Source organism: Pituophis catenifer, unplaced genomic scaffold, assembly GCF_029215685.1.
Source record: "Pituophis catenifer annectens isolate HBS135680 unplaced genomic scaffold, rPitCat1.0.hap2 SCAF_3, whole genome shotgun sequence".
Lineage (NCBI taxonomy): Eukaryota > Metazoa > Chordata > Lepidosauria > Squamata > Colubridae > Pituophis > Pituophis catenifer.
In genome coordinates, this window is record NW_027256883.1 from 1,048,503 (window position 1) to 1,075,019 (window position 26,517).

The 26,517-nt window shown below is 46.7% G+C and overlaps 1 protein-coding gene across 1 annotated transcript in view; it reads right to left on the bottom strand.

Moving 5' to 3' along the window:
• Positions 1–26,517, bottom strand: part of LOC139314084 (uncharacterized) — an 82,752-nt gene that overhangs the window by 5,803 nt on the left and 50,432 nt on the right. The window contains exon 15 of the mRNA XM_070939607.1: positions 654–713. Within this exon, the coding sequence (XP_070795708.1) occupies positions 654–713 (60 nt within the window). The remainder of the gene's footprint in view (positions 1–653; positions 714–26,517) is intronic.

Genomic DNA, 26,517 nt, shown 5'->3' on the forward strand with positions numbered 1-26,517 from the left:
TGGGTGGATGCGGAAACACGTAGCTTACTGATAAGAAGTTGGCAAAGCTACGGAGAGTCTGACAGTCCAGAAATAATGAGCTCAGCTGGTAAATAAAATAACGCAGTGACAAGAAATTCCTAGAGACGACATCTAATCCAGTTTAATTATGACTACACGGAAATATTATGGCAACATTTTTGGAAGTGTTTTGCCCCGATCTTCTTTTTAGAGCTGAGGGAGAGTGACAGGTCATGTAGTTCAGGGGTCTCAAACCTTGGCAACTTGAAGACTTGTGGACTTCAGCTCCCAGAATTCCTTAGCCAGTTGAAGCCCACAAGTCTTAAAGTTGCAAGGTTGGACATCCCTGGGTTACAGCAAACTTAGAAGTGGCTGAGGGATTCTGGGGGTTGAAGTCCACAAGTCTTCAAGTTGCCAAGGTTAGAGACCCCTAACCAAGTTGGCTTTCATGCCTATGGCAGGATAAAAATTCATGGCCTTCTGCCTACTAAGGCATACACAAACGCACTCAAAACTCTTAAAATGTTTTCCGTCAACTCCCAGCCAGATGAAAAGCATTTTGCAAATACATCCATCAAGGTGGAGACCCTCTGATCAAGGTAGAGAAGGCAGGTGGCTCTGGTCTTAGTCATTCACTCCATAGTTTAACTTACCTGGGGTATCTCACCTGGTCAACCAGATGTGGGTGAATTTCACAGCTGCTCCTCTTCAAACTGCAATTTCTCAAAAATATTGGCATTCTTCTGTTTTGGACAGTTTTAACTTCTTTCCTAATGGGGTGGCTCCTCCTTCAGAGAACTCAGCCAGCCAATGGGAAGGTGCAGAGCCTCTGCTGGAGACCAATCAAGACCAGGTTACAAATCTCCCATTGGTTGTTTCCTCCTTGCTTCTGGGTGCTGACAGTGGGCGAGAGGACACGTTACATAACTCACATCCTACAGGATCTCACCTATTTCTGCCTGTTAAGTGACCGTCTGGAGAGGAACGTAAGTCTTCCTTGGCAGAGGCCAAATGCTTTCCATATCGGGACATCATCGTTATCTGTGCGCAAACAGCAATATGAAGCTTTTACAAGATTCAATCAGGCTCACACCTCCAAAGTCAACATGAGTGGGCAGCTACATTTTCTGGGCATCCTGGATGACCAGGATAGTGGTTGTGGAGAGAGAATGGTGTCCTACAGTATATCCAAAAATGTTGAGATTCTAGAAAGAATTCAGAGAAGAGCAACAAAGATAATTGGGTGACTAAATGAGGCTAAAACATGAAGATGTTTTGCAGGAATTGGGTATGTCACGAGTAAATGCCTTATTCTCAAATGGGGAAAATGTATATTCACAGGGTATCAAGGGTTAATTTATTCTTCTTTCTTAATGTATTCATATGTAACCACTCCCATCCATTACTCCGCCTCATTGATATAAAAGGGGATGTACGCACCTCCTACTTGCTTCTATCTACGATCATTCAGTGAATATAGAATGCCTACTGTAAATAAATAGTACTTTGTTTGAGTACTTCGTTCCTAAATCATTTATTGAGTCTGATCCTCAAATTTATGCAACAATCTGGTAGCAGAGGATGGTTAAACTGACTCAATAAAAATAGACATGCCTAAGAAAGAAAACTCCAAAAACAAAAGAGAAAGACCCAACACCAGGGCACACAATAAAGAGATAGAAACGGATCAAGAAATGATCGATGAATCTACAACTATAATAACAAAAGAATCTGAAGACTGCACTACAGACAACGAAGAGGTAATCGATGAAACTGATGACCAAGAAGAGAACGAGATAGAAAACAACGATCTCAGATCAGAGATACTGAGACTACTGAAAAGCCAAAAAGATGACAAAAATCTCATCGCGAACCTCCAAGACATCATAAAAGACAGCGGAGCAGTGAGAGAAAACCACATCGTAACAACTGAACCTAAAGACCTAAAAATGGTGAGCGAATTGCCTATAGATAAGAATATAACAAAAGGAAAGACTAACGGTCCCGCGCAAAATTTCAAATGGCAGCCATCTTGGTTTCAACAGACCACTAAGATGAGCGAGGCAGAGCCAATCAGAAAACAGAATTCAAAATGTCTGGCGCGAAAAGCCCTACATAGTGTGAAAAGTAAAAAAGAAAAAATCTACTCTTCAGAAGAATCTGATACAGACATCGAAGAAACTTCAATCGAACTGCAAATAGAATCAGCCATGAAAACTCTCTTTGCAACATTTGGTCCAAATTTAAAAATTACAAAAAAATAAACGAAAGCTGCCGATCAAAGAATAAAGAAAAGACAGGCAAGCAAGCAAACGTCTCGGAATCTACCCGCTTCTATCCGGACGGCGAGAACACCAACACCTGAGCCCAGAGAACCGTGCAAATACTCCCCCACGCCGCAGACGCTTCCAGGAGCCAGAGACCTCAACCAGGACAACTTCAGCGAAAGGAAGCAAGCGCCAGTCGTCACCTGGACACCCAAGATCGAACCGGAGACCGAGTCATCGGAGGAAGAACACTACGAGGGAGCTACAGCAACGAGAACCTCTCCCGACAGCTTCAAAAGCAAAATGAGCAACGCGCATGCGCAAACACACGCAGACAACTACGGAGGACATGAAGAACAGAGAGAACCATTCAGACTCATTGCGAGCATACCTACACCATTCTGCAACTATCAACATTTACAAGATCGTGGACAACCTCCGGTTGTAAGTAATGGAACAAATAATATTGGGAACTTGCCCAATGATTTCCCAAAACTGAGAATAGATGGTATTAATTTACAGGAATGGTGTCAACAACTTCAGGTTGTTTTTCTAAAAGAGAACTTATTATTTTTTATAACTAACCCCCCCAAAAGGCCTTGGACTCTAAAATTGGACTGCCTGCACCACAGAGCATTCTACTTATTAATATCTAGTATATCTCCTGCTATGTATCATAGTATTAAGCATAACTTGACTGTCTCAGAGATTATTCACTGCATGTTTAAATTGTTTCATAGTGAAAGTGTAGCAACCACTACAAGAATGTCTAAAGATTTCTTCTCAGCTAGGATAAAACCTGGGGTTACTGTAAGTGAACATTTAATATCTCTAAACAAAATCAGAGCAGAGCTACATTTAAGGGGAGAGATAATTTCAGATCAAACAATGAAAAGTGTTATCATTAATTCATTAGACCCATCATGGGATAACTACATATCACATTTAGACACAATTAATTTGGGATACTTATCCATAGAAAATTTATCGAATAAGCTAATAGCTGAAGATAACTTACGAAGAAGCCGCTGTAATACACACATAGAACATAGACAAAGTAAGAGAGTAGTATTTCAAGAAAAATATCGAGAATCAATTGAATGTTATAATTGTGGATCCAAAGAACATTGTAGAAGAGATTGTCCTAAATTTCTTAGAGAAAGACAAAAACATGACTATAGAAGCAGATATCATAACAGACAATCGTCTATTGACAGACATAGATATAGAAACTCACCTAATTTTAGAGAGCGTAGAGGGGGCAGAGATAATTCAAGAGATAGAAAGTCTGGATCATTAAATGGATTAGATAAACATAATATAACTAACACACAGGATTCAAGGGATAATGCTTGGCTCATTGATTCTGGGGCAACTAATCACACAACACATGACAAAAAAATACTATCTTCCTTTATAGAAGATAAATTTGTAATTAAGGTAGCCAATCAAGAAAAAGTCCAAGTTATTGGAAGAGGAAATGTAAACTTACCCGGTCTAGGGAAAATAGAGGGGGTATTATTAATACCAGAAATACCTCATAACATACTTAGTGCAATAAAACTAAGTAGAGATTCTAACATAAATATAGTATTCTCAAAAGGAAAAGCAACACTAGAGAAAAACAAAACAAATTTGGGTAGTGTGGTTATCAAAGGGGGTCTACCATATTTAGTCACAGAAGAAAAATGGCTACACAATATTGATTCAAACATGGAAGATGACACTAACATAGAGAATGAAGACAATAGCAATAGTGATAATGAGGAACATGAAACAAATCACAATAACAAAAACACATCTATTAATGACACACTCAATAACAAAAAACCTACGATTGGAAAACCAATCCACGATGAATGTGCACATATATTACATAGAAAGTTGGGACATGCTAGTTTTCCTGTAGTACAAAAAATGATTGAACATGCTGAAGGTGTTAAAATAAAAAATTGTAAAAATTATTTGGAATGCTCAGTATGTAAGTCCTCAAAACTCAGAACTAATCCCAAGCCAAAAAAGGCAACAAGATCAACTAATCACATTTTTGATCTGGTACATATGGATCTAGTTGGTCCATTAACCCCATCAATCACATATAGAAAACGATATTTTCTAACTATTGTAGATGACTATAGTCGTTATGGATTTGTCTATACTTTGAAACACAAAGATGAAACATTTCAAAAATTTAAAGAGTTTTACAAACGTGTAGAAACACAACATAATATTAAAATAAAACAAATCATGATAGACAGGGGATCTGAATTCATGTCAAAAGAATTCTCCCAATGGCTAAAAAACAAAGGAATGCTACACTTCACATCTAGCCCTTTCTCTGCATTCCGAAATGGAGTGGTAGAACGAAAGAACTCGACACTACAAACCATGATTAGATGTACATTAGAAGATGCTGGCTTAGGAAAACAATTCTGGTCAGAAGCACTACTATATTCCAATTATACTCAAAACAGAACTTGGTCCAACATTGTAAACAAAACGCCATATGAACTAATGTATAATAGAAAACCTAAAATAACACACATGCACATATTTGGAGTCACAGCGGATGTACATATACCAAAACAATTGAGGCGTAAAGGAGAGAACGTATCCAGAAGACTTAAATTCATGGGATACGAAACAGGCACAAAAGGGTACAGATTTATTGATAATAACAACAAATTCATAATTTCTAGAACAGCTGTATTTCATGAACAGGCCAATTGGTCTAAAATACATCTTAATGAGATATTCCCAACTACAAAAACAGACACTGAACATCAAGACAAAATAGATAGAGAAGAACTCAATCACAATGCACATGAAAACAAAAATAAAACATGGACAAATAGTCACCCCAGAATAAAAACAGATTCATTGACAAAAAAGGAGGCAAGATATCTACACGATAACGATAGCAAACCAGAAAAAACAATCAGATGTAACAGAAATCAGGTGCCAAGTAAATACAAGGATTACATAATGTACATGAATAATGAAACATCAACACCCAACACATACGAGGAAGTATTAAAGCTCCCCATTGAAAAAAGAAAAAAATGGGAATTAGCCATGGCCAAAGAAATGGACAGTTTGCGAGAATTAAATGTATTTACACCTACTCCTGCACCTAAGGACAAAACTATTATAGGCACCAGGTGGATATTCAAAATTAAAAATCTGGAAGGAGGCAACACATTATATAAAGCTAGATTAGCTGCACAGGGTTATGCTCAAAAGTATCCTGAGGATTACACAGACACATACTCTCCCACAGTAAGGACTGAGAGTGTTAAGACAGCTTTAGTTATAGCATCTGCACTTAATCTTGATGTCTTTCAATATGACATACAGACCGCGTATTTACACGCAAAGCTTGATAAAGAGATATATGTAAGAGCACCTCATAGTCAATACACAAACAAAAATGAAACTTGGTTATTAAATAAAAGTTTGTACGGACTAAAGCAATCTGGCAAACGTTGGTATGAATGTTTAGTCAAAGTACTCAAAACTATGAATTTCAATGCCACAACTGCAGACAATTGTTTCTTTGTTAAAAAGAAGGTGACTCATTAGAATTTGTGTTAATTTATGTGGATGATATTTTATATATCGGTAAACACAAAGAGAAAAGAGATACATTTGTAACAAAACTAAATGAACATTTTTCTTTAAAATCATTGGGAAAAGTAAACAAATATCTTGTAGTTCAAATCAGTAAAACTGAAAAAGGATTTAAACTTTCTCAAAAAGATAAAATTATAGAACTCCTGAACAAATGTAATTTGAATGATGCCAAAACTTGTAATACTGCAATGCAGGCCGATTTTTTAAGAAACATGGATGAATTATCCCCTGAATTTAAAGATAATACACTTTACAGATCAGTTATTGGTTCCCTTTTGTACATATCTAATTGGACTAGACCTGATATTGCATTGCTTTACCCCTCAATCTGTTATCCAGATATGTTGGTAAACCCTTAATGTATCATTGGGAAGCCATTAAACGAATATTAAGGTATTTAAAGCACAGCATAGACTTCTGCCTACTACTGGAACCCAATAATATTAAAGAGCCCATCCTCACTTGTTATGCTGATGCGGATTGGGCAGGTGATACTAAATGCAGAAAAAGCACCTCAGGTTATATATTCTTTCTTAACAATTGTCCAGTCTACTGGTATACTGGAAAACAAGATTTAGTAGCCACATCAACAACCGAGGCAGAATATGTTTGTTTGTCTAAAGCCTCCAATAATCTTGTATGGTTTAATGATTTATTATCAGATGTTTGGAAAAATCCTTCATTACCATTTATCATACATGAAGATAACAAAGCTGCTATTGAAATATCTAGATCTGATGCTATTGGTCAAAGATCCAGGCATATAGATATCAAATTCAAACACGTAAGACAATTATGTACCTCAGACAGCTGGTTGTGAGTCCCTCCTTGTGAAGTGGGGCCACGGGGTTCAGATGGGTTTGCTGATCACGTACCTGGCTCCCTGCCACGTGGTGGCAGCCCTGCCCGAGTTACTCAACGTTATTGCCGCGGTGGCGGTTGATACCCCCAGACTTATGGTCATGGTGTCAGGTTTCGGTGCTATCTTGAATAAACTTCATTCTCAAGCGCAAGCTGTCTAATGAATCATTTTATTTTTAAGAATAGCAGAATCCGACATTTCTGATTCAAATTGCAGCCAAACTGGCCCCTCCTTCCAAACCCCTCCTCTTCCGCTCTCCAACCCCAATATCCCATTGGCCATCATACAGATCCATCTCTACACCCCGGCACATTCTTTTCACAGGAATGCAGCCCCCATCCTCGTCTCCCAGGAAACAGTATCTGTACATACAAAACTAGGTAAAAGTTCATCTCAGCAATAAATCAAGCTTCCGCTCTTTCTGCTTCAACTTATTATGTCAGCGCTGGAAGAAAGCCTAATTTGGAACGCTGACATCCGGACCCTCTCCCTTCACTTCTGCGACATCACCTATCCCATAGGGAAAACACAACAAGATTAGTCTCATCAGCCCCTCCCTGGCTGTGCACCCCCCCCTCCCGGCTTTCCCGGGTGGTCTGCATGGAATTTTGCTATAAGGCGATCAGCTTGGATGTTTGCGCTCTTCACCCAGGAAGCCTCTGACAATGGGTAACCCTTCCATTTAATTAAGTACTGAAGGCGCCCCCTGTGCCATCTTGAATCAAGAATCCGCTGCACTTCGTAGTGCGTTTGGCCCCCAACAACCAGGGGCCCAGGGGGTTCACGTGGCGTTGGCCTTAAAGTAGACCCCACTACAGGTTTTAGAAGGCTACTGTGAAAAACGGGGTGAATTTTCCCCAAAAGCCGTGGCAACTGCAATTGCACTGTAACGGGGTTGATTATTTTTATTATAGGAAATGGTCCTATAAATTTTGGGCCCAATTTCCTGCTCGGGAGTCTAAGTCTCAAGTACTTGGTGGAGAGGTAAACTTTCTCTCCCAGCTGAAATGGTCTTTGGGGAGTTCTGTGCTTGTCTGCTTGGTCCTTATAAGATTGAGCCGCCTTTGCCAGCGCCCTCTTAACATTTTCCCAAGTTTGTCTCAACATTGCCATTCAGTCGGTCAAACTGACTGAGGAAGGGGGCTCCCTCGGGTATTCTGGCATGGGAACAAAATCCATGCCACTCACTATTTTGAACGGGGTTAGCCCCGTGCTGCTGTGGACAGCATTATTATATGCAACCTCCGCAAAAGATAGGAGGTCTGCCCAATTGGACTGCTGGTAGTCGACGTAGCATCTTAAATACTGTTCTATCATAGCGTTCAGTCTTTCTGCCCCCCCCATTGGTGCTCGGGTGAAATGCTGAGCTGAGCCCTTGGGATGAACCTATGGACCGTAGAAACTCCCTCCAGAACTTTGCTGTGAACTGGACCCCTCTGTCGGAAATGATTCTCCTGGGGACTCCATGTAGGCGGTAAATGTGTTTCAGGAACAGTTTGGATAACTGACGGGCTGAAGGCAGTCCACTACAAGGAATGAAGTGTGCCTGTTTGGAGAATAAGTCTATTACAGTCCAGATCACTGTATTTCCACTGCTCCTCGGTAGGTCTACTATAAAGTCCATTGCAATCTCCTCCCATGGTCTTGTTGGCTCAGCTACTGGTTGCAACAATCCAGGCGGGCACCCTGGCCTTGTCTTCATCGTGGCACAAATGGTGCAGCTTTTTACATAACTGTCTACGTCCTTTCTCATATGTGGCCACCAGAACTGCCTTCGTACTAGGTGCAGAGTCTTTAGGAACCCGAAGTGTCCTGCTGGTTTAACATCGTGGCTCCTCTTGAGAATCAGGATGCGTAAACTCTGTGGGACATAGAGCTTTGTCCCCCTCCATGCTAGTTCATCTCTTTTTGTCAAGAGATGTTGATTGTCCCGATACCAGGGGTCTGTCAGCATTTCATTTTTTAATTTCGCAGTTAAGTCACTTGCAAGTTGGCCTTGCTGGTCACGTCGTTGCCGTCTGGTTACCACTTGGGCCGCAGCTTGGGTGGAGGGGATGATGGCATTCACTACCTGCTCCCGCTCACTGTTGTATTGGGGCATCCGGGAGAGGGCATCAGCCAGGAAATTTCTCCCACCTGGGATGTGCTTAAGCTCGAAATTGAAACGATTGAAGTATTGTGCCCACCGCACTTGTCTAGGCGACAGTTTTCGTGGGGTTTTTAGGGCCTCTAGGTTTTTATGATCAGTCCAGACTTCAAATGGTTTCTGGCCTCCCTCTAGAAGGTGCCGCCAGGTCAACAAGGCCCACCTTACTGCAAACGCTTCCTTCTCCCACGCCGCCCATCGCCTCTCCGTATCGGTGAGTTTGCGGGAGGTGTAGGCGCAGGGTTGTAGATCACCTTGGTTGTTCTTTTGGAGTAACACGGCTCCTACTGCCACATCACTTGCATCCGCTTGGATGACAAAAGGCTGTTCTGGATCCGGGTGTTTTAAGACAGGTTCTTTCGCGAACAGTCCTTTTAGCGTCTCAAATGCCTGTTGGCAGGTCAGGTCCCACTGTAGGGGTTGTCCCGGGCGAGGTTTCATCGCTGGGCTTCCTGTCTTTAGGAGATCTGTCAAAGGTTTGGCAATCTTCGCGAACGAGGGGATGAATTGTCTGTAGAAATTCGCAAAGCCTAGAAAACTTTGCAGTTGTCTGCGGGTGCGAGGGGGCTGCCATTGAAGAACTGATTGGACCTTGGCTGGGTCCATCTCTATCCCCTCATTTGATACTCGGTAGCCCAGGTAGTCTAGCCGTGATTGGTGGAAATCGCATTTTGGCAGTTTGACATATAGGTTTGCCTGTAGCAGTTTTTTCAGTACTTGGCGGACGAGGGGTATATGTTCGTCTATGGTCTCTGTGTAGATAAGAATATCGTCCAGGTAGACGAGGACCCCTTTGTAAAGGTGTTCATGTAAGACTTCGTTTATTAACTGCATGAACACTGCCGGGGCTCCTTGCAATCCAAAAGGCATTACTTTATACTGGAAACTACCCAGGGGGCAGTTGAATGCTGTTTTCCATTCATCTCCTGCCCTTTTCCTTACTCGGTAATAAGCTTCTCGAAGGTCTAGTTTGGTGAAAACCTTCCCTTTAGCTAGGTGGGCTAACATGTCTTTCATGAGGGGAAGGGGGTACAAGTTGTGTACGCAAACAGCGTTGATACTTCGAAAGTCGACCACCAGTCTCATGGAGCCGTCCTTTTTCTCTTTAAACATGACTGGCGCCGCTACCCTTGGTTTCACTGGCTCAATAAATCCCCTTTGTAAGTTTTTGTCTATGTAGTCCCGCATTTCCTGCATTTCTCGGGGCGTCATGGCATACATTTTAGGTTTGGGTAGTTTCGCTCCTGGGATAATCTCGATGGCACAATCGGTCTCGCGGTGGGGGGGGCAGAATGTCACACTCGGCCTCGCTGAATACCCCTGCAAGGTCTTGGTACTCCCTTGGGATCTGGTTTGCGTTACAAGCGGTGGTGGGTGCGGCTGCCAATTGCTTTGCTGCACCTTCTGGGAGGGACCCTTGTGTTGGTGGTGTTTTCTTCTGTAGTGGAGGGCTGCTTTGGGGTTTCAGCATGGGAGGGAATTCTTCTGGTCGGGGCGGCAGGGGTTGGGGCCCCTTTGCTATTCTCAGCCTGCGGGTTCCCTCTTGCCACCAAATGATTGGGCCCCATTTGTCGAGCCATGAGAGTCCCAATATGACTGGTTCTGTCATCTTGGGGGCTATTATGAAGCGGATTGTCTCCCAGTGATCTGCGAGTTCTAGTCTCACGGGTTCAGTCAAGTGCGTGGCGTACGTTCCTCCCACTAGGGACCCATCAACTTGCTCGAAGCGAATTGGTTGTTTGAGCTGTTTAGCTCGGATTCCCAATTTTAGAACTGTGGGTAGGTTGATTAGGCACCGTGTGCTACCCGAGTCTATTAGGGCTTGGAAAGTCTCTTGGGCCCCTGTTTTGGGGGCTGTTAGGCGTATGGGGAAAAGAAAAGGATGGACGGGTCCACTCACCATCGGGTCATCCTCGCCTTCGTCTTCTGTGTCATAGGGTTCAGGGAACTGATCTCCCTCATCTGGGATTCCTCTGGTTTCGGTCAGATGAGCGAAAAACTCAGGGATTTGAGGAGCTTCCTGCGGTAAGTGGGTGACGCGCTTGGGCCCTCGTTCCGGTCGTGCTTTGGGCGGTGGAGCTGGTCCCGGTCTAGGTGTTCCACATCTTGCTGCTATGTGGCCGCTTCCCCCACATCTGTAGCATTTCAGTGGGCTCCGTGGGGCAGTTGGTCTGTAGGAGGGCTGTGATGTTGGGGTTTCTCGTCTGTTGAGTGGCCCCTGGTCTGGTCGGCCTCTCTCCTTTCCCTCTGGTGGTTTTGACGTGTCACTCGCCCGCAGCCCTCTGTCGACTTTTATTGCTACCCGGAACCATTCAGCGAGTCGGTTTGGGATGTCACGATAGGCAGTCACTTGGGAAATTCTTTTATCTAGGCTTGTTCTAAAAAAATACACCAGCAATCGCTCTGGTAGGGGAGGCAGTGTCCCAATGACTCTCCTGAATTCACGGATATGCTCTCTGATAGGCTTCCCCCTCTGCATTAGGTTTCTGAGCTCATCTTCCACATAGGGGTCCTCCTCCTCCTCCTCATAACGGGCTCTCAATAGTTGCAAGAACCCATCTGCATTTTGTAGCTGGGGAGCCCTGTATTTGTAGAGTGATGCTGACCACCTCTTTGCTTCTCCCTCCAGCCCTTCCGAGATAGCATTCACTAGGGCTCTGGGGAAAGGGTAGAGGTGTCCGAACCGCTCTATGTATATCTCAGCTGAATCGAGGAATTGGGCAAGGTTGTCTGGGTCACCATCGAACTTCCCTCTGAACTGGGGTGGCTCCTCCCTCTCTGCCCTCTCCTCTCTGTGCTGAGCTCTGGAGGGCCAGCCCTGGTGTTGATAGTCCTCTGCCTCGTCTCTCATCCTGGGGTGGGGAGGTGCTGCCTTGTCTGGGCTTCGCTGCCATTCCCATCCCCAGCTCGCCCTTCCCAATTCACTTAGGGGTTTTTCTTTATCTTTTGCCTTTGCAAAAGGGGATTTCGCCTCTAAGGCTTTTGGCACAGTCCCCGGGTACTTATCTGCTTCACGTTTCTTTGCTTGAAGTTCTGCGGGGAGGGAAGGTGAAGAAAGTTGAACCTTTGTATTTTCCAAGTTGGCTGGAATCACGACCGCTTCTGCTCCTCCCGTTTCTTGAAGCAGGCTTTCCTCCGATAGCTTGGCTTCAGCCATAGTCCGTCCGACCAGATGTCTGGGAGGGAACGGGATGATTTAAACTCAGCCAGCCTGGATTTGGAGGAGAGTTTGGCTGTCTGTCAGGTTTCGGTGCTATCTTGAATAAACTTCATTCTCAAGCGCAAGCTGTCTAATGAATCATTTTATTTTTAAGAATAGCAGAATCCGACATTTCTGATTCAAATTGCAGCCAAACTGGCCCCTCCTTCCAACCCCCTCCTCTTCCGCTCTCCAACCCCAATATCCCATTGGCCATCATACAGATCCATCTCTACACCCCGGCACATTCTTTTCACAGGAATGCAGCCCCCATCCTCGTCTCCCAGGAAACAGTATCTGTACATACAAAACTAGGTAAAAGTTCATCTCAGCAATAAATCAAGCTTCCGCTCTTTCTGCTTCAACTTATTATGTCAGCGCTGGAAGAAAGCCTAATTTGGAACGCTGACACATGGGGGATTTCAACCTGCCATCCGTGGGTGAGGCGTCTGAGGTGGCTCGTGAGTTCATGGCTTCCATGACGGCCATGGACCTGACCCAACTAATTCATGGCCCTACGCACACTGGGGGAAACACACTGGACTTGGTTTTTGTCTCTGGACAGTGGTTGAGTGATCTCGAGATAGGGGATATAGTCATCGAGCCCTTGTCATGGTCAGATCACTCGCTCCTTCGCCTTGACCTTCGAACCGCGGCACCCCGCTGCAGGGAGGCGGAACCGGTAAGATGGTACCACCCCAGGCACCTGATGGAACCTGATAGGTTCCAGATGGAGTTTGGGCCAATCCCAGAGGTTCTGGCTCACGCCTCATCTGGGGACCTAGTGGCCACCTGGGATAGGGCGGCTGCTGGAGCCCTGGATCGAGTCGTGCCTTTGCGGCCTCTGACCCGGCGCCGATCTCGCCTGGCTCCTTGGTTCACCGAGGAGCTGAGGGAGATGAAGCGCCGGAAAAGACGCCTAGAGAGCTGTTGGAGGGCTAGTCTTTCTGAATCTGACCGAACACTGGTAAGATCTCATATTAGGAGTTACCTAGTGGCGATAAAAGCAGCAAAATGTACTCATTTTACTGCTCTTATTGCGTCATCAGATAATCACCCGGCCACCCTGTTTAGGGTGACCCACTCCCTGCTCCACCAGGAAGCGCGGGAGGACCCCTTGGAGGGAAGAGCCGAGGATTTTGTTCAGTATCTGTATGACAAAATCACTCAGATTCGGGCAGGTCTGGACTCTGACGGGATAGATCCAGCGAGGGTGACGGAGACAGGTCTTGAGACTGTTATCTGGGATGAGTTTGATCCTGTGACCCCAGATGACGTGGACAGGATTCTGGGTAGATTGAACGCGACCACATGTTTGTTGGACCCGTGTCCCTCCTGGTTAGTGCTGGCTTCCCGAGAGGTGACGCGAGGCTGGCTCCAGGGGATTATAAATGCTTCGTTGGGTGAGGGTGTCTTTCCCGCTGCCCTGAAAGAGGCGGTGGTAAGGCCTCTCCTCAAGAAGCCTTCCCTGGACCCGGCAGTATTGGCTAATTATCGTCCAGTCTCCAACCTTTGCTTCGTTGCGAAGGTTGTTGAGAGTGTGGTTGCGCGACAGCTACCCCAGTACCTGGATGAAGCGTCGTATCTAGATCCGTTCCAGTCGGGCTTCAGACCTGGGTACAGCACGGAAACGGCATTGGTCGTGTTGGTTGATGATCTCTGGAGGGCTCGGGACAGGGGCTGTTCTTCTGTCCTGGTCCTGTTAGACCTCTCAGCGGCTTTTGAAACCATCGACCATGGTATCATGCTGCACCGGCTGGAAGGGTTGGGGGTGGGAGGCACCGTTTTACGGTGGTTCTCCTCCTTTCTCTCTGACCGGTCGCAGTTTGTGTTGACAGGGGGGCAGAGATCGACCCCGAGGCCCCTTATATGTGGGGTGCCACAGGGATCGGTTCTCTCGCCCCTTCTGTTCAACATTTATGTAAAGCCGCTGGGCGAGATCATCCGTGGTTTCGGGGTGAAGTACCATCTGTACGCTGACGACACCCAGCTGTACATCTCCACCCCGGACCACCCCAACGATGCCCTTGAAGTGATGTCCCAGTGCCTGGAGGCCGTACGGATCTGGATGGGGAGAAACGGGCTCAGGCTCAACCCATCCAAGACCAAGTGGCTGTGGTTTCCGACGTCCCGATATAGTCAGCTGGCACCATCGCTGGCTATTGGGGGCGAATCATTGGCCCCCACGGAAAGGGCTCGTAACTTGGGCGTCCTCCTGGACTCACAGCTGTCTTTAGAAGAGCACTTGACGGCCGTGACCAGGAGGATTTTTCATCAGGTTCGCCTGATTCGCCAGTTGCGTCCCTTTCTAGATCGGGACTCGTTACGCACAGTCACTCATGCCCTCGTCACCTCTCATCTGGACTATTGTAATGCTCTCTACATGGGGCTCCCCTTGAGGTGCACCCGGAGGCTCCAACTGGCGCAGAGTGCGGCCGCGCGGGTGGTTATGGGAGCGACATGGCGTTCCCATGTAACACCTCTCCTGCGCGAGCTGCACTGGCTCCCGGTGGTCTTCCGGGTGCGCTTCAAGGTTCTGGTTACCACCTTTAAAGTGCTCCATGGCTTAGGACCTGGTTATTTATGGGACCGCCTACTACCTGTCGAGCGTCAAGAAGCACTCGACATCATGTCCATGCACCGGCAGAACATGGATACCCGACTGGAAGGGGGGGGGTTGAGCCACATGGGTGATGGTGGTGGAATAGGCTTCCGAGTAGGCGTTTATGTGCACGGGTGCCTTATGGGGTCGCGTGGGGTTAGCTTACTACTCTGAGAACACTCTAGAAAAATGACGGCATCCCAGTACGTCCGAAGGAAATGAGGAAGTACGAGACCTTCCAGCTGAATGTAATCTGGAAGGAACTATATAAGGACTCGCTTGCAAGGGCGTGACAGCTGCGTCTTTGTTTTGCTAGCTTTGCATTCCGGTTTCTGTAAGCGCTGATTGCCACGATTAAATGAAGATACACCAGCTTGGCTTTAAGCGTGTTCTTTGAGCGTGGACACGGTCCTAGGGGAGCCGAGAGGAAGACGCAGCTCTCCCTTTTCACAAGCCGTTTTGGAGCCGCCCCCCCCCCCCGTGAAGGAAGGAACGGGATGGCAGAGGGCGTAGCGGCCGACGTGCTGCCGGAGGATACAGCGGAGACCGTGGGCGAAGCGGAGGAGGAGGTTGACGCCGGGATGGATGGGGCGGCCAGCCCGCCGGTGGTGCGGCCGAAACAGCATGAGCCCGGGGTCGACGGCGCCCCTAGTGAACGAAAGGAACGCGAACGCAACGCCCGGGAGACGCCCGGCCCAGAGACAGGTGGGATGCGTCTTCAAACCCCGCCCTATGCCGGTTCCCAGTTCCAGGATTGGAGGGAACGGCGATGGCTGGAAGACGAGGAAGGGGACTGGAGCCACTCCACTGGCCTGGGGCCTTCCACCCTAGAGATCCTACGCGACCGTTTTGGCGAGGCGAGCTTTCGCGACGCGCCCTCCTGGCAGCCATGGGCGCCCAGCATGGAGGGAGCCACCTCCTGGTCGGGAGGCGGTACGGCGGGTGGGAGTTCTGACAGCAAATTCCGCCTTGCCAGCCCGAAGCTGAAGTTGGAGGGGCGTGAACAACGCTGGGTGAGTGGAGAGCGGAGACAGGCTGTACATTCATACGGTGGGGGCGAGGGCAGCCACGCAACTTCCGGTGCCGCTACACAGCCCGGGAGAGAGAGGAGAGTAGATCCCGTGAGAGACGCCCCTCGACAGCTACCCGGCACAGGAGATAGGCCACCACAACAGCGTTACAGAGACCCGCTACCGGCATGGGGCCACGGTCCCTGGGCACCCCCCCTTCAGCAACATCCCTGGGGATTACCGCCTGTGCAGGCTGCATTTGATGGAACTGCAGGAAAGGTGGCACTGTTCCTGAGTCAGGTAATAAGCCATATGGACCTTTATGGCAGATTATATCCTTCGCAGTGGTCCATGGTCGTGGCGGTCACAGCAGTGCTCACGGGGGAGGCAGCTGAATGGGTTGCCGATTTGCATAGTGAACACGCCCGCGAGTTAACAGATCTGGGCCTGTTCCTTGAAGCATTACGCAATAGGTTCGAGGATGAAACTCGGACCCAGGTCATCGAAGGTGAATTGGTCAACCTACGACAGCGTGGTCGCCCTGCCAAGGATTATGTCAAGGAGTTCCGTAATCTGGCAGGAAAACTCCATTCGTGGCCAGAGCGATTACTTATCCACCAATTCCAGGCAGGGCTAGATAGAGAAATAAAACAGGCCTGTGTATACCGGGGTCTAGGCCCACGATTGTCCGAATGGTACAAGGCAGCGGTGAGCCTAGACGTTGGTTTACGAGAATTCAGGCCTCGGAACACACCACCGTTCCAGTCCCGTCGTGGTCCAAGTGGCAGATCCAGTGACCGCGGGGCGTTTAGAGGAACCCCGGCATTCGGGCCGACCGCTACCGAGGCGAACAGACGCCCGTTCCGGTGCTTTCGATGCAACCAAGAGGGTCATAGAGCTGCGGACTGCCCCGTCGCAGCCCCGCGACTGTCAACTTCCCGGCCATCCGTTCCGACTACCACGCCACGTGACCGACCCCTACGAACACCAGAACGCTCTAGGGCAGCCACGCAGACGCCCTCGTTAGAACCGACAACCCGGTCCAGTAATACCATGCCAGGGACGGCTCGTGTCCCCGACGCATCCGAAGAAAGCGACAACGGAGATGAGTTGCAGGATCCTATGGTAAGTGACCCTGTACACCCCTTCCTGATACCAGTGACCCTTAGACATCCTGTCACTAAGAAGGAGTGTGAACAAAAAGCCTTAATTGATACAGGCTGTACTCGATGCCTTATGCGGCAGTCGGTAGCTGAGGGCTTGGGCCTTCGGATCCTGACTCTTCGTACCCCCATTAAATTCGAGCAGATGGATGGGTCCATCCTGGGAGGCACACCTACTGCCAGTGTTACAGAACCCGTATTCCTGCAAATAGGAGCCCATCAGGAAATGATCCGGTTCATTGTAGTAACCCAGATGATCGAACCCATCATTCTTGGGCTCGCGTGGTTGGACAGGTGGGAACCACACATATGGTGGGAGGGGGGTTATCGTAGGCTCAGACTGCCATGTACAAAAGAGAGGGTGGCTCTCCAGCAAGAAACAACAAGACAAGGTACATACCCCCAAGCATATAATGACCTCGCCCGAGTATTTAGCGAGGAAGAATGTGACATCCTGCCCCCCCATCGGGATACGGATTGTGGTATCGAAATACTTCCCGGAGCCCGGTTGCCAAAACCCCGTATGTACTCGATGACACCACAGGAACTGAAGGAATTGCGAACGTATATAGATAAAAACCTGGCCCGGGGATTTATTCGTCCCAGTCGTTCGCATTTAGCGGCACCCGTCCTCTTTCGAGGTAAGAAGGATGGTGGCTTACGTTTATGTGTTGACTACCGGGGATTGAATGCTGTCTGCGTAGAACCGTTGTACCCCCTGCCGCTGATAACTGATTTGTTGGCTACCCTGGCGTCAGGGAAAATCTTCACGAAATTGGACCTCCGCGAAGCCTATTATCGGGTACGGATACGTCAGGGAGACGAGTGGAAAACCACATTTAACACTCCCCTCGGCAGCTACCAGTTCCTGGTGATGCCTTTCGGTCTACAAGGGGCACCAGCGGTGTTTATGCAGCTTATAAACGGTATTTTACATGAACACCTATATCGGGGCGTCTTAGTCTATCTGGACGACATTTTGATCTACTCTGATACAATGGAAGAACACGTCCAGCTGGTTAGACAGGTCCTGACCAAGTTGCTGGACGCACATCTTTTTGTAAAACTCTCAAAATGTGAGTTCCACCGGGAGGAGATCGATTATCTAGGTTTTCGAATTAGTCGTACTGGTATCCAGATGGACCCGAAGAAAGTAGCTGCGGTCTTAGAGTGGAAAGCTCCGCAAACCCGTAAACAACTGCAAAGTTTTTTAGGTTTTGCAAACTTTTATCGACATTTCATTCCGTCCTTTGCAACAACAGCATTACCATTAACGGAGCTATTGCGAACAAAAGGTGTGGTGGCCCCTGGGAAAAAGCCTAGGCCGGGATACAAACTACAATGGTCATCTGAATGCCAACAAGCCTTTGAAAATCTTAAACGGGCTTTTGCCACTGAACCCGTATTAATACACCCTAACACGTCACAACCGTTCGTAATACAAGCGGATGCTAGTGACGTGGCAGTAGGAGCTATTCTAATGCAGAAAGATGCGAACGGTATGTTAAGGCCTTGTGCATACACCTCCCGAAAATTTACAACCGCAGAAAGGAACTGGGCAGTGTGGGAGAAAGAGGCCTATGCCGTAAAATGGGCATTACAGACATGGCGGCACCTACTGGAGGGTAATCCCATACCGTTCGAGGTCTGGACAGATCACAAGAATCTACAGGCCCTCCAAACACCTCGGAAACTGTCCCCAAAACAGGTGAGATGGGCACAATATTTTCAGCGGTTCCGTTTTGCCCTCGTGTATAAGCCAGCTAGAGGAATGTTTTTAGCGGATGCATTGTCACGGATGCCGCAATATCACAGTAAACGAGATGAGGGTTTACAAGCAGTAATCTCACCCCTAAAAGCGTATGTATTGACAGCCCCGCAGACCGAGGATTGGCTCACGCTTTTACGGAAAGCCATTCGGACGGACGCATGGGCACAAAACAATGCAGCATCCCTAACCCACCATGACGGCCTAGCGTGGTGGGGAGATAAACTCTATATTCCAGCAACATTGAGACAACGAGTGTTACTCCAGTGCCATGATAGGAAAACCGCCGGACACTTCGGGTTCCTTAAAACCCTACATCTGACGCGCAGACAATTCTGGTGGCCTAAAATGAGGAAAGACATTGACCAATACGTCCGGGGATGCCACACATGCGCGGTATCCAAGCCACAACCAGGGAAGCCACTGGGCTTATTACAAACTGTAGCCGAACCAAACAGACCATGGGAGGAAATAGCCATGGATTTCATTGTAGACCTTCCCAGTAGCAGAGGTTATACCGTTATTTGGACAGTAGTCGATCTTTTCTCAAAGCAAGCCCACTTTATTCCATGTAAAGGCTTACCCTCTGCCCGACGCCTGGTACGTTTATTCCTACAACATATTTACCGTTTGCATGGAGTGCCTAAGAGGATAATATCAGACAGAGGGGTACAATTCACCGCCCGATTCTGGAGAGGGTTTCTCCGTGATATAGGGTCAACCCAGGGCCTTAGTTCAGCCTATCACCCTAGTACGAACGGTGTTGCTGAACGCACGAATGCCATGATAGAACGATACTTACGCTCCTACGTTACCTACCAACAAAACGATTGGGTTGATTACCTTCTATTTGCTGAAACGGCATACAATAACGCAGTACATCGGAGTACCGGATTTACTCCGTTCCGGGTAGTCATGGGGAGGGACTTCCCTGCTATCCCGGAGTTAGACCTTTCCCTCCAAAAACCTATGACTCCCAACGACTGGGCTACTAACGTGAATGCTGTGTGGCCTCACGTAAAAACCGCTTTGACACGGGCAGCCGATGAATACAAGCTCCAGGCAGACAAAAGGAGGGCTACATGTCCATCTTTTCAGATCGGAGACCTGGTTTATTTGTCAACAAAATACTTAAAGCTACGATTACCAAGTAAAAAACTAGGACCCAAATATATAGGCCCATTTCCTATCATTAGAGTAATTAACCCCGTAACATTCATGCTAAAACTACCCCCCTTATTGGGAAAGACCCATCCGGTTTTCCACTCTAGCTTGTTAAAACCGGCCACTACACCCACTACAACACCAAAACCACCTCCTGGCCCGGTAACCGGTGCCCACTATGAAATACAAGACATCATCGATTCCAAACTACGTAGAGGCCAGTTATACTATTTAGTCCGCTGGACAGGGTATCCTGATAGTGAAGCATCCTGGGTACCTGTAAAAGACATAAACGCCCCCAGATTACTGAGAAAGTTCCACAAAGCAAACCCCCAGAAACCACATCCCTTACCTGACCATTAATATCATCTCTTTTTGTCTCCTCCTCTTAGACGGACGCCTGGTAGGGGGAGCCGCCTGTCGAGCGTCAAGAAGCACTCGACATCATGTCCATGCACCGGCAGAACATGGATACCCGACTGGAAGGGGGGGGGGTTGAGCCACATGGGTGATGGTGGTGGAATAGGCTTCCGAGTAGGCGTTTATGTGCACGGGTGCCTTATGGGGTCGCGTGGGGTTAGCTTACTACTCTGAGAACACTCTAGAAAAATGACGGCATCCCAGTACGTCCGAAGGAAATGAGGAAGTACGAGACCTTCCAGCTGAATGTAATCTGGAAGGAACTATATAAGGACTCGCTTGCAAGGGCGTGACAGCTGCGTCTTTGTTTTGCTAGCTTTGCATTCCGGTTTCTGTAAGCGCTGATTGCCACGATTAAATGAAGATACACCAGCTTGGCTTTAAGCGTGTTCTTTGAGCGTGGACACGGTCCTAGGGGAGCCGAGACTACCATCAACAGCCTCCCACCGACCAGTACGCTCCCACAGAGAGGGGCTCCTCCAGGTGCCGTCGGCCAAACAATGTCGGCTGTCGGCCCCTAGGGGGAGAGCCTTCTCTGTGGGGGCACCGACGATCTGGAATGAGCTCCCCCCAGAGATACGAAGGATTCCGGATCTGCGCACCTTCCGCCGCGAGCTGAAGACGCTTTTATTTCATCAAGCTGGCCTCGCCTAAATCTTCTCCCTTCTAAGTGTAAATTTTAAATTTTTAATGTATTTTAAAATATGGGTATTTTAAATTATGGGTATTAATTCAGCCAAATTTATTTAATTCATTTTATTCGATTTTAACTTTTGTATATCTATGTGTTTTATTTCATGGCTGTGCACCGCCCTGAGTCCTTCGGGAGTAGGGCGGTATAGAAATTTAATAAAATAAATAAAATAAATAAAATTATCACAAGATGGATTTATTAAAGCCGTTCACTGCGAAACCTCAGAACAAATAGCTGACATATTGACTAAGCCTTTGCCGTCTAAACAACACAAATATTTAACTTCTAAACTACAAGTTTTATATTGTTCTGAATCTGAATGTAATTATTGTTGTATATCGAATCGGCATTTAGAGGGGGATTTGTCACAAGTAAATGCCTTATTCTCAAATGAGGAAAATGTATGTTCACAGAATATCAGGGGTTAATTTATATCTCCTTCTTAATGTATTCATATGTAACCACTCCCATCCATTACTCTGCCTCATTGATATAAAAGGAGACGTATGGACCTTCCACTTGCTTCTATCTACGATCATTCAGAGAATATAGAATGCCTACTGTAAATAAATAGTGCTTTGTTTAAATACTTCGTTCCTGAATCATTTATTGAGTCTGATCCTCAAAATTACGCAACACAGAAGTGATGCCCAGAGCATCAGTGGAGGAAGACAAAAATGGAATTTGACCAAGTTTAAGGCCACTCTTTTGGCGGAGGCCAGGCAGGAAAAGCTGATTATTTGAGCTGAATACGTTTCAAGCAAAGCTTAGTTAGGTACAGACGTCTTAAGAGTTGTTTATTTAGCATCTTCTTCAGGACAGACTCAAGGATGTGCAGAAGGAAGTGCTTAGTACACAAAGCTTTGCTTTGCTTGTTCTAGAGAATGGCAGAGGTGGGGGCCAGAGGGACGATTACGCAGGGAAGATAAAAAAAAAAATATGGCAATGTTGAAGCTGAAAAGTGAGAGTCTGGGCATATTCTTGGAAAAGCCTGGCAGATTCTCAAACTGCCTGTTTCTGTCTGGGAACAAATGGAGAAAACCTGGAAATGTTTTGGTCTTATCCCAGTCGTGGACTTGGGTTGTTGCATACAGAATAGTGGCTGTAATGGGGTCTGACTTGGTAAGTATTTAATACTCGTATACTCCAAGAGTCAAAAAGAGGGCTGTGAAAATATCTACAGACCTCTCACATCCTGGACATAAAATTGTTTCAACTCCTACCAAAAACGACGCTATAGATCACTGCACTCCAAAACAACTAGACACAAGGACAGTTTTTTCCCAAACGCCATCACTCTGCTAAACAAATAATTCCCTCAACACTGTCAAATTATTTACTAAGGCTGCATTACTATTAGTCTATTCATCGTTCCTATCACCCATCTCCTCCCACTTATGACTGTACGACTTTAACCTTGTTGTCGGTATCCTTAAGATTCATATTGACTGTTTCCTAGTATGATTTGATTGCTTATTGTACTGTCTGACTGTCATTGGGTGTTGTGCCCTGTGATTCTTTTTTTTTTTTGAATCAAGTTTTATTGATCCCCCCCCCCCCCCGAATCACCTGTATATTTTATGAACAGAGTATTGGCCATATCATATCTTATACAACTTATCGTATCTAAATACATTTTACTTAGTTACAATTTCTGCCCAAATCTTCTTTTTCCATGTTTTTTGATCATATGTTAATATTTCTATGCTTATTTATATAAACAACAATTTCATTCACCCTCAATTTCTAATTTCTCTATTTTTACTCATATTTATTCTCCTTTATTTTTTAATAATTCATTCTTTACCCTAGTACATTTATACATGTTCGGGGTTGCCTTTCTTCCATTTCATTGTACAGTCATAAGTGGGAGGAGATGGGTGATAGGAACGATGAGAAGGCTCCTCAAGAAGCCCTCTCTGGACCCAGCTGTTTTAGCAAACTATCATCCAGTTTCCAACCTTCGCTTCCTGGCGAAGGTTGTTGAGAGTGTGGTTGCGCGACAGCTCCCGCAGTACCTGGATGAAACCGTCTATCTAGATCCGTTCCAGTCCGGCTTCAGGCCCAGGTACAGCACGGAAACGGCATTGGTCGCGTTGGTTGATGATCTCTGGAGGGCTCGGGACAGGGGGTGCTCCTCTGTCCTGGTCCTGTTAGATCTCTCAGCGGCTTTTGATACCATCGACCATGGTATCATGCTGTGCCGGTTGGAGGGGTTGGGAGTGGGAGGCACTGTTTTACGGTGGTTCTCCTCCTATCTCTCCGACAGGTCGCAGTCTGTGTTGGCTGGAGGGCAGAGGTCGACCTCAAGGCACTTGGTTTGTGGGGTGCCACAAGGGTCGGTCCTCTCGCCTCTCCTGTTCAACATTTATGTGAAGCCGCTGGGCGAGATCATCCGTGGTTTTGGGGTGCAGTGCCATCTGTACGCTGATGACACCCAGCTGTACATCTCCACCCCAGACCACCCCAACGATGCCCTTGAAGTGATGTCCCGGTGCCTGGAGGCGGTGCGGGTCTGGATGGGGAGGAACAGGCTCCGACTCAATCCCTCCAAGACTGAGTGGCTGTGGCTGCCGGCGTCCCGATATAGTCAGCTGGTGCCATCGCTGACTATTGGGGGCGAGACATTGGCCCCCACGGAGAGGGCGCGTAACTTGGGTGTCCTCCTGGACGCACGGCTGTCCTTAGAAGAGCATTTGACGGCCGTGGCCAGGGGGGCTTTCTATCAGGTTCGCCTGATACGCCAGTTGCGCCCCTTTCTGGATCGGGACTCCCTATGCACGGTCACTCATGCCCTCGTTACTTCCCGCCTCGACTACTGCAATGCTCTCTACATGGGGCTCCCCTTGAGGAGCACTTGGAGGCTCCAACTGGTGCAGAATACGGCCGCGCGGGTACTTATGGGGGCGGCATGGCGCTCCCACGTGACACCTCTCCTGCGCGATCTGCATTGGCTTCCAGTGGTCTTCCGAATGCGCTTCAAGGTGTTGGTTCTCATCTTCAAAGCGCTCCATGGCTTAGGACCCAGCTATTTACGAGACCACCTTCTGCCTCCGATAACCTCCCACCGGCCAACACGCTCCCACAGAGAGGGTCTCCTCAGGGTGCCGTCTGTCAGGCAATGTCGGCTGGCGACCCCCCGGGGAAGAGCCTTCTCTGTGGGGGCACCCGCCCTCTGGAATGAGCTGCCCCCAGGGATACGACTAATCCCGGACCTCCGGACCTTCCGCCGGGCCCTGAAGACGTTTTTATTTCAGCAAGCCGGGCTGGGTTAAAAAAATTTTTTTTAATTGGGTGAATTTTATGGGTAACGGGGTTTTAAATTGGAGAAGCCTAAGATAATTTAATTTTGTTTTAATGTATTTTAATATTTGTATTGTGTGTTTTTAATTTTGGCTGTTCACCGCCCTGAGTCCTTCGGGAGAGGGGGCGGTATAAAAATTTAATAAAAACTAAACTAAACTAAACTAATAGTAATGCAGCCTTAGTAAATAATTTGACAGTTTTTATTATACAACAATCTTTCTTCTCATTCTCTTCTATCTCCCTCCCTTCTTTTATCCTTCCTACTTTCTTCTTCCCTCCTCTCCTACTCCTTCCCTACTTCCCCTTCCTTTCTCCCCCTCCTCCTCTCTTTCTCCCTATCTAACCTTCTCTCCTACTCTTATTTCCCCTCCCTTCCTTCCTCCCCTCCTCCCTTTTTTTCATTCCTCTCTCTCCTTCTCCCTTCCTTCCATCCCTCTACTCCTTCTTTCATCTCTCTCTCTATTGCTGTATTCATTTTTAATTTACTATTTTCCACTATGGTGTCCAGGCAACCCTGACTTTTCCTCCATTTATTAAATATATTTCTCAGAATTCCCCTCATCTTTTAAATTATTAACAATGTTTTTCAACTTATTCCTTTTATCTTAAACCTTTGGTAAGTTAGTCTTCCAACCCTTAGTCTATTTTATCTTTAACAATATACTTCTTCTATTTTACTTCTTACTTATATTTCATTTCATTCTTACTTACTTCATTTACTAACATTTCAATTTTGTTCAATTTTACATTTCAATTTTTCATCATAATTTCAATTAAATCCTTTGTTGCTTTCCATCTTTAAGACATACTTCTTTATCATCCACTATTATTTCTCTCCAATCTGTACATCTTCAAACAGCAAAACATATAACCCGTTCTGTCTTTCACATTGCATCTACTGATCTATTTTACATTAAACCGCATATTTCTTCTTTTTTGCTTCTTACCTACATTTCATTTCATCCTTACTTATATCCCTTTTACAATAATCTATATATTTCTTCCAAATTACTTTTTACGTACAATTTCTACTACTAATATTCTTCGCTTAAATCAGCCTACTAATATTTTAATTTTCTTTCTGCTCTCCCCTTTTAATCTCTCCACAATTCCTATTCTTGATATTTTCCTCCCTTTCTCCCATTCTCTTATCTTCTTCTTCTTTTTCTTATATCTCCCTTTCTGCCCCCTTTCTCTCATTTTCTCTAAGATGGTCCTGGTGGGTGAGAGGGAGGGGAGTCTGGGTCCTGGGCTCCTCGGAATGACCCAGTGAGGCTGGGGTGCCAGCTAAGGCAATCCTCTCTGATAGGATTAAATATTGACCAAGATCCATTCATAAATTGGCAGAAATATGGACCTAGGAAGTGCTAGCCAATATCTCCCACTTCTGCTGGAGTGCTCAAGCCAATAACACCAGTAGCATGGATCCTCCACTAGGGAGAAGCAGGTGCCTTTATTCGTGGGGAGATGGGAGTGCCTTCTGGTCTTGGGAACCCCTCTTGCATAGAAAGAACTACAGAGAAGCTGATGTATGAAGGCACCTGCTCAGTATTTACCTGACCTGTTAAGGCCACACCTAGAGCACTGCATCCAGTTTTGGTCACCACACTACAAAAAAGATGTTGAGACTGTAGAAAGAGTGCAGAGAAGAGCAACCAAGAGGATTAGGGGACTGGAGGCTAAAATATACGAAGAACGGTTGCAGGAACTGGGCCTGGCTAATCTAGTGAAGAGAAGGACCAGGGGAGACATGATAGAAGTCTTCCACTATTTGAGGGGCTGCTACAGAGAGGATGGGGCCAAGCTATTCTCCAAAGCACCTGAAGGCCAGACAAGGAACAATGGATGGAAACTGAACAAGGAGAGATTTAACCTGGAAATAAGGATGAATTGTCTGACTGTGAGAACAATCAACCCATGGAACAGAAGTTGCATTCAGAGGTTGGAAGCTCTCAAGAAGAAACTGGACTGCCATCTCTCAGAAATGGTGTAGGGTCTCCTGCTTTGGCGGGGAGGTTGGACTAGATGACCTACAAGGTCCCTTCCAACTCTGTTATTCTGTTATTATTCTATTATTATATCAGCCGCTGTTGAGCTCTGTTGACTGCAATGAAACCAAGCAGGGGCCAAAGCCACAGAGTCTGGGGGCCCTCACAAAATGTGAGAATTAGGGACTGAGGGGGAGGGGCTCCCCTTAGTTTACCTGGTGGCCATTCCTGAAGTGCCACCTGCTTCCTTGGTCCAAGAGGGGAAACAAGACCAATTTTCCTCCAGGTAAACCAA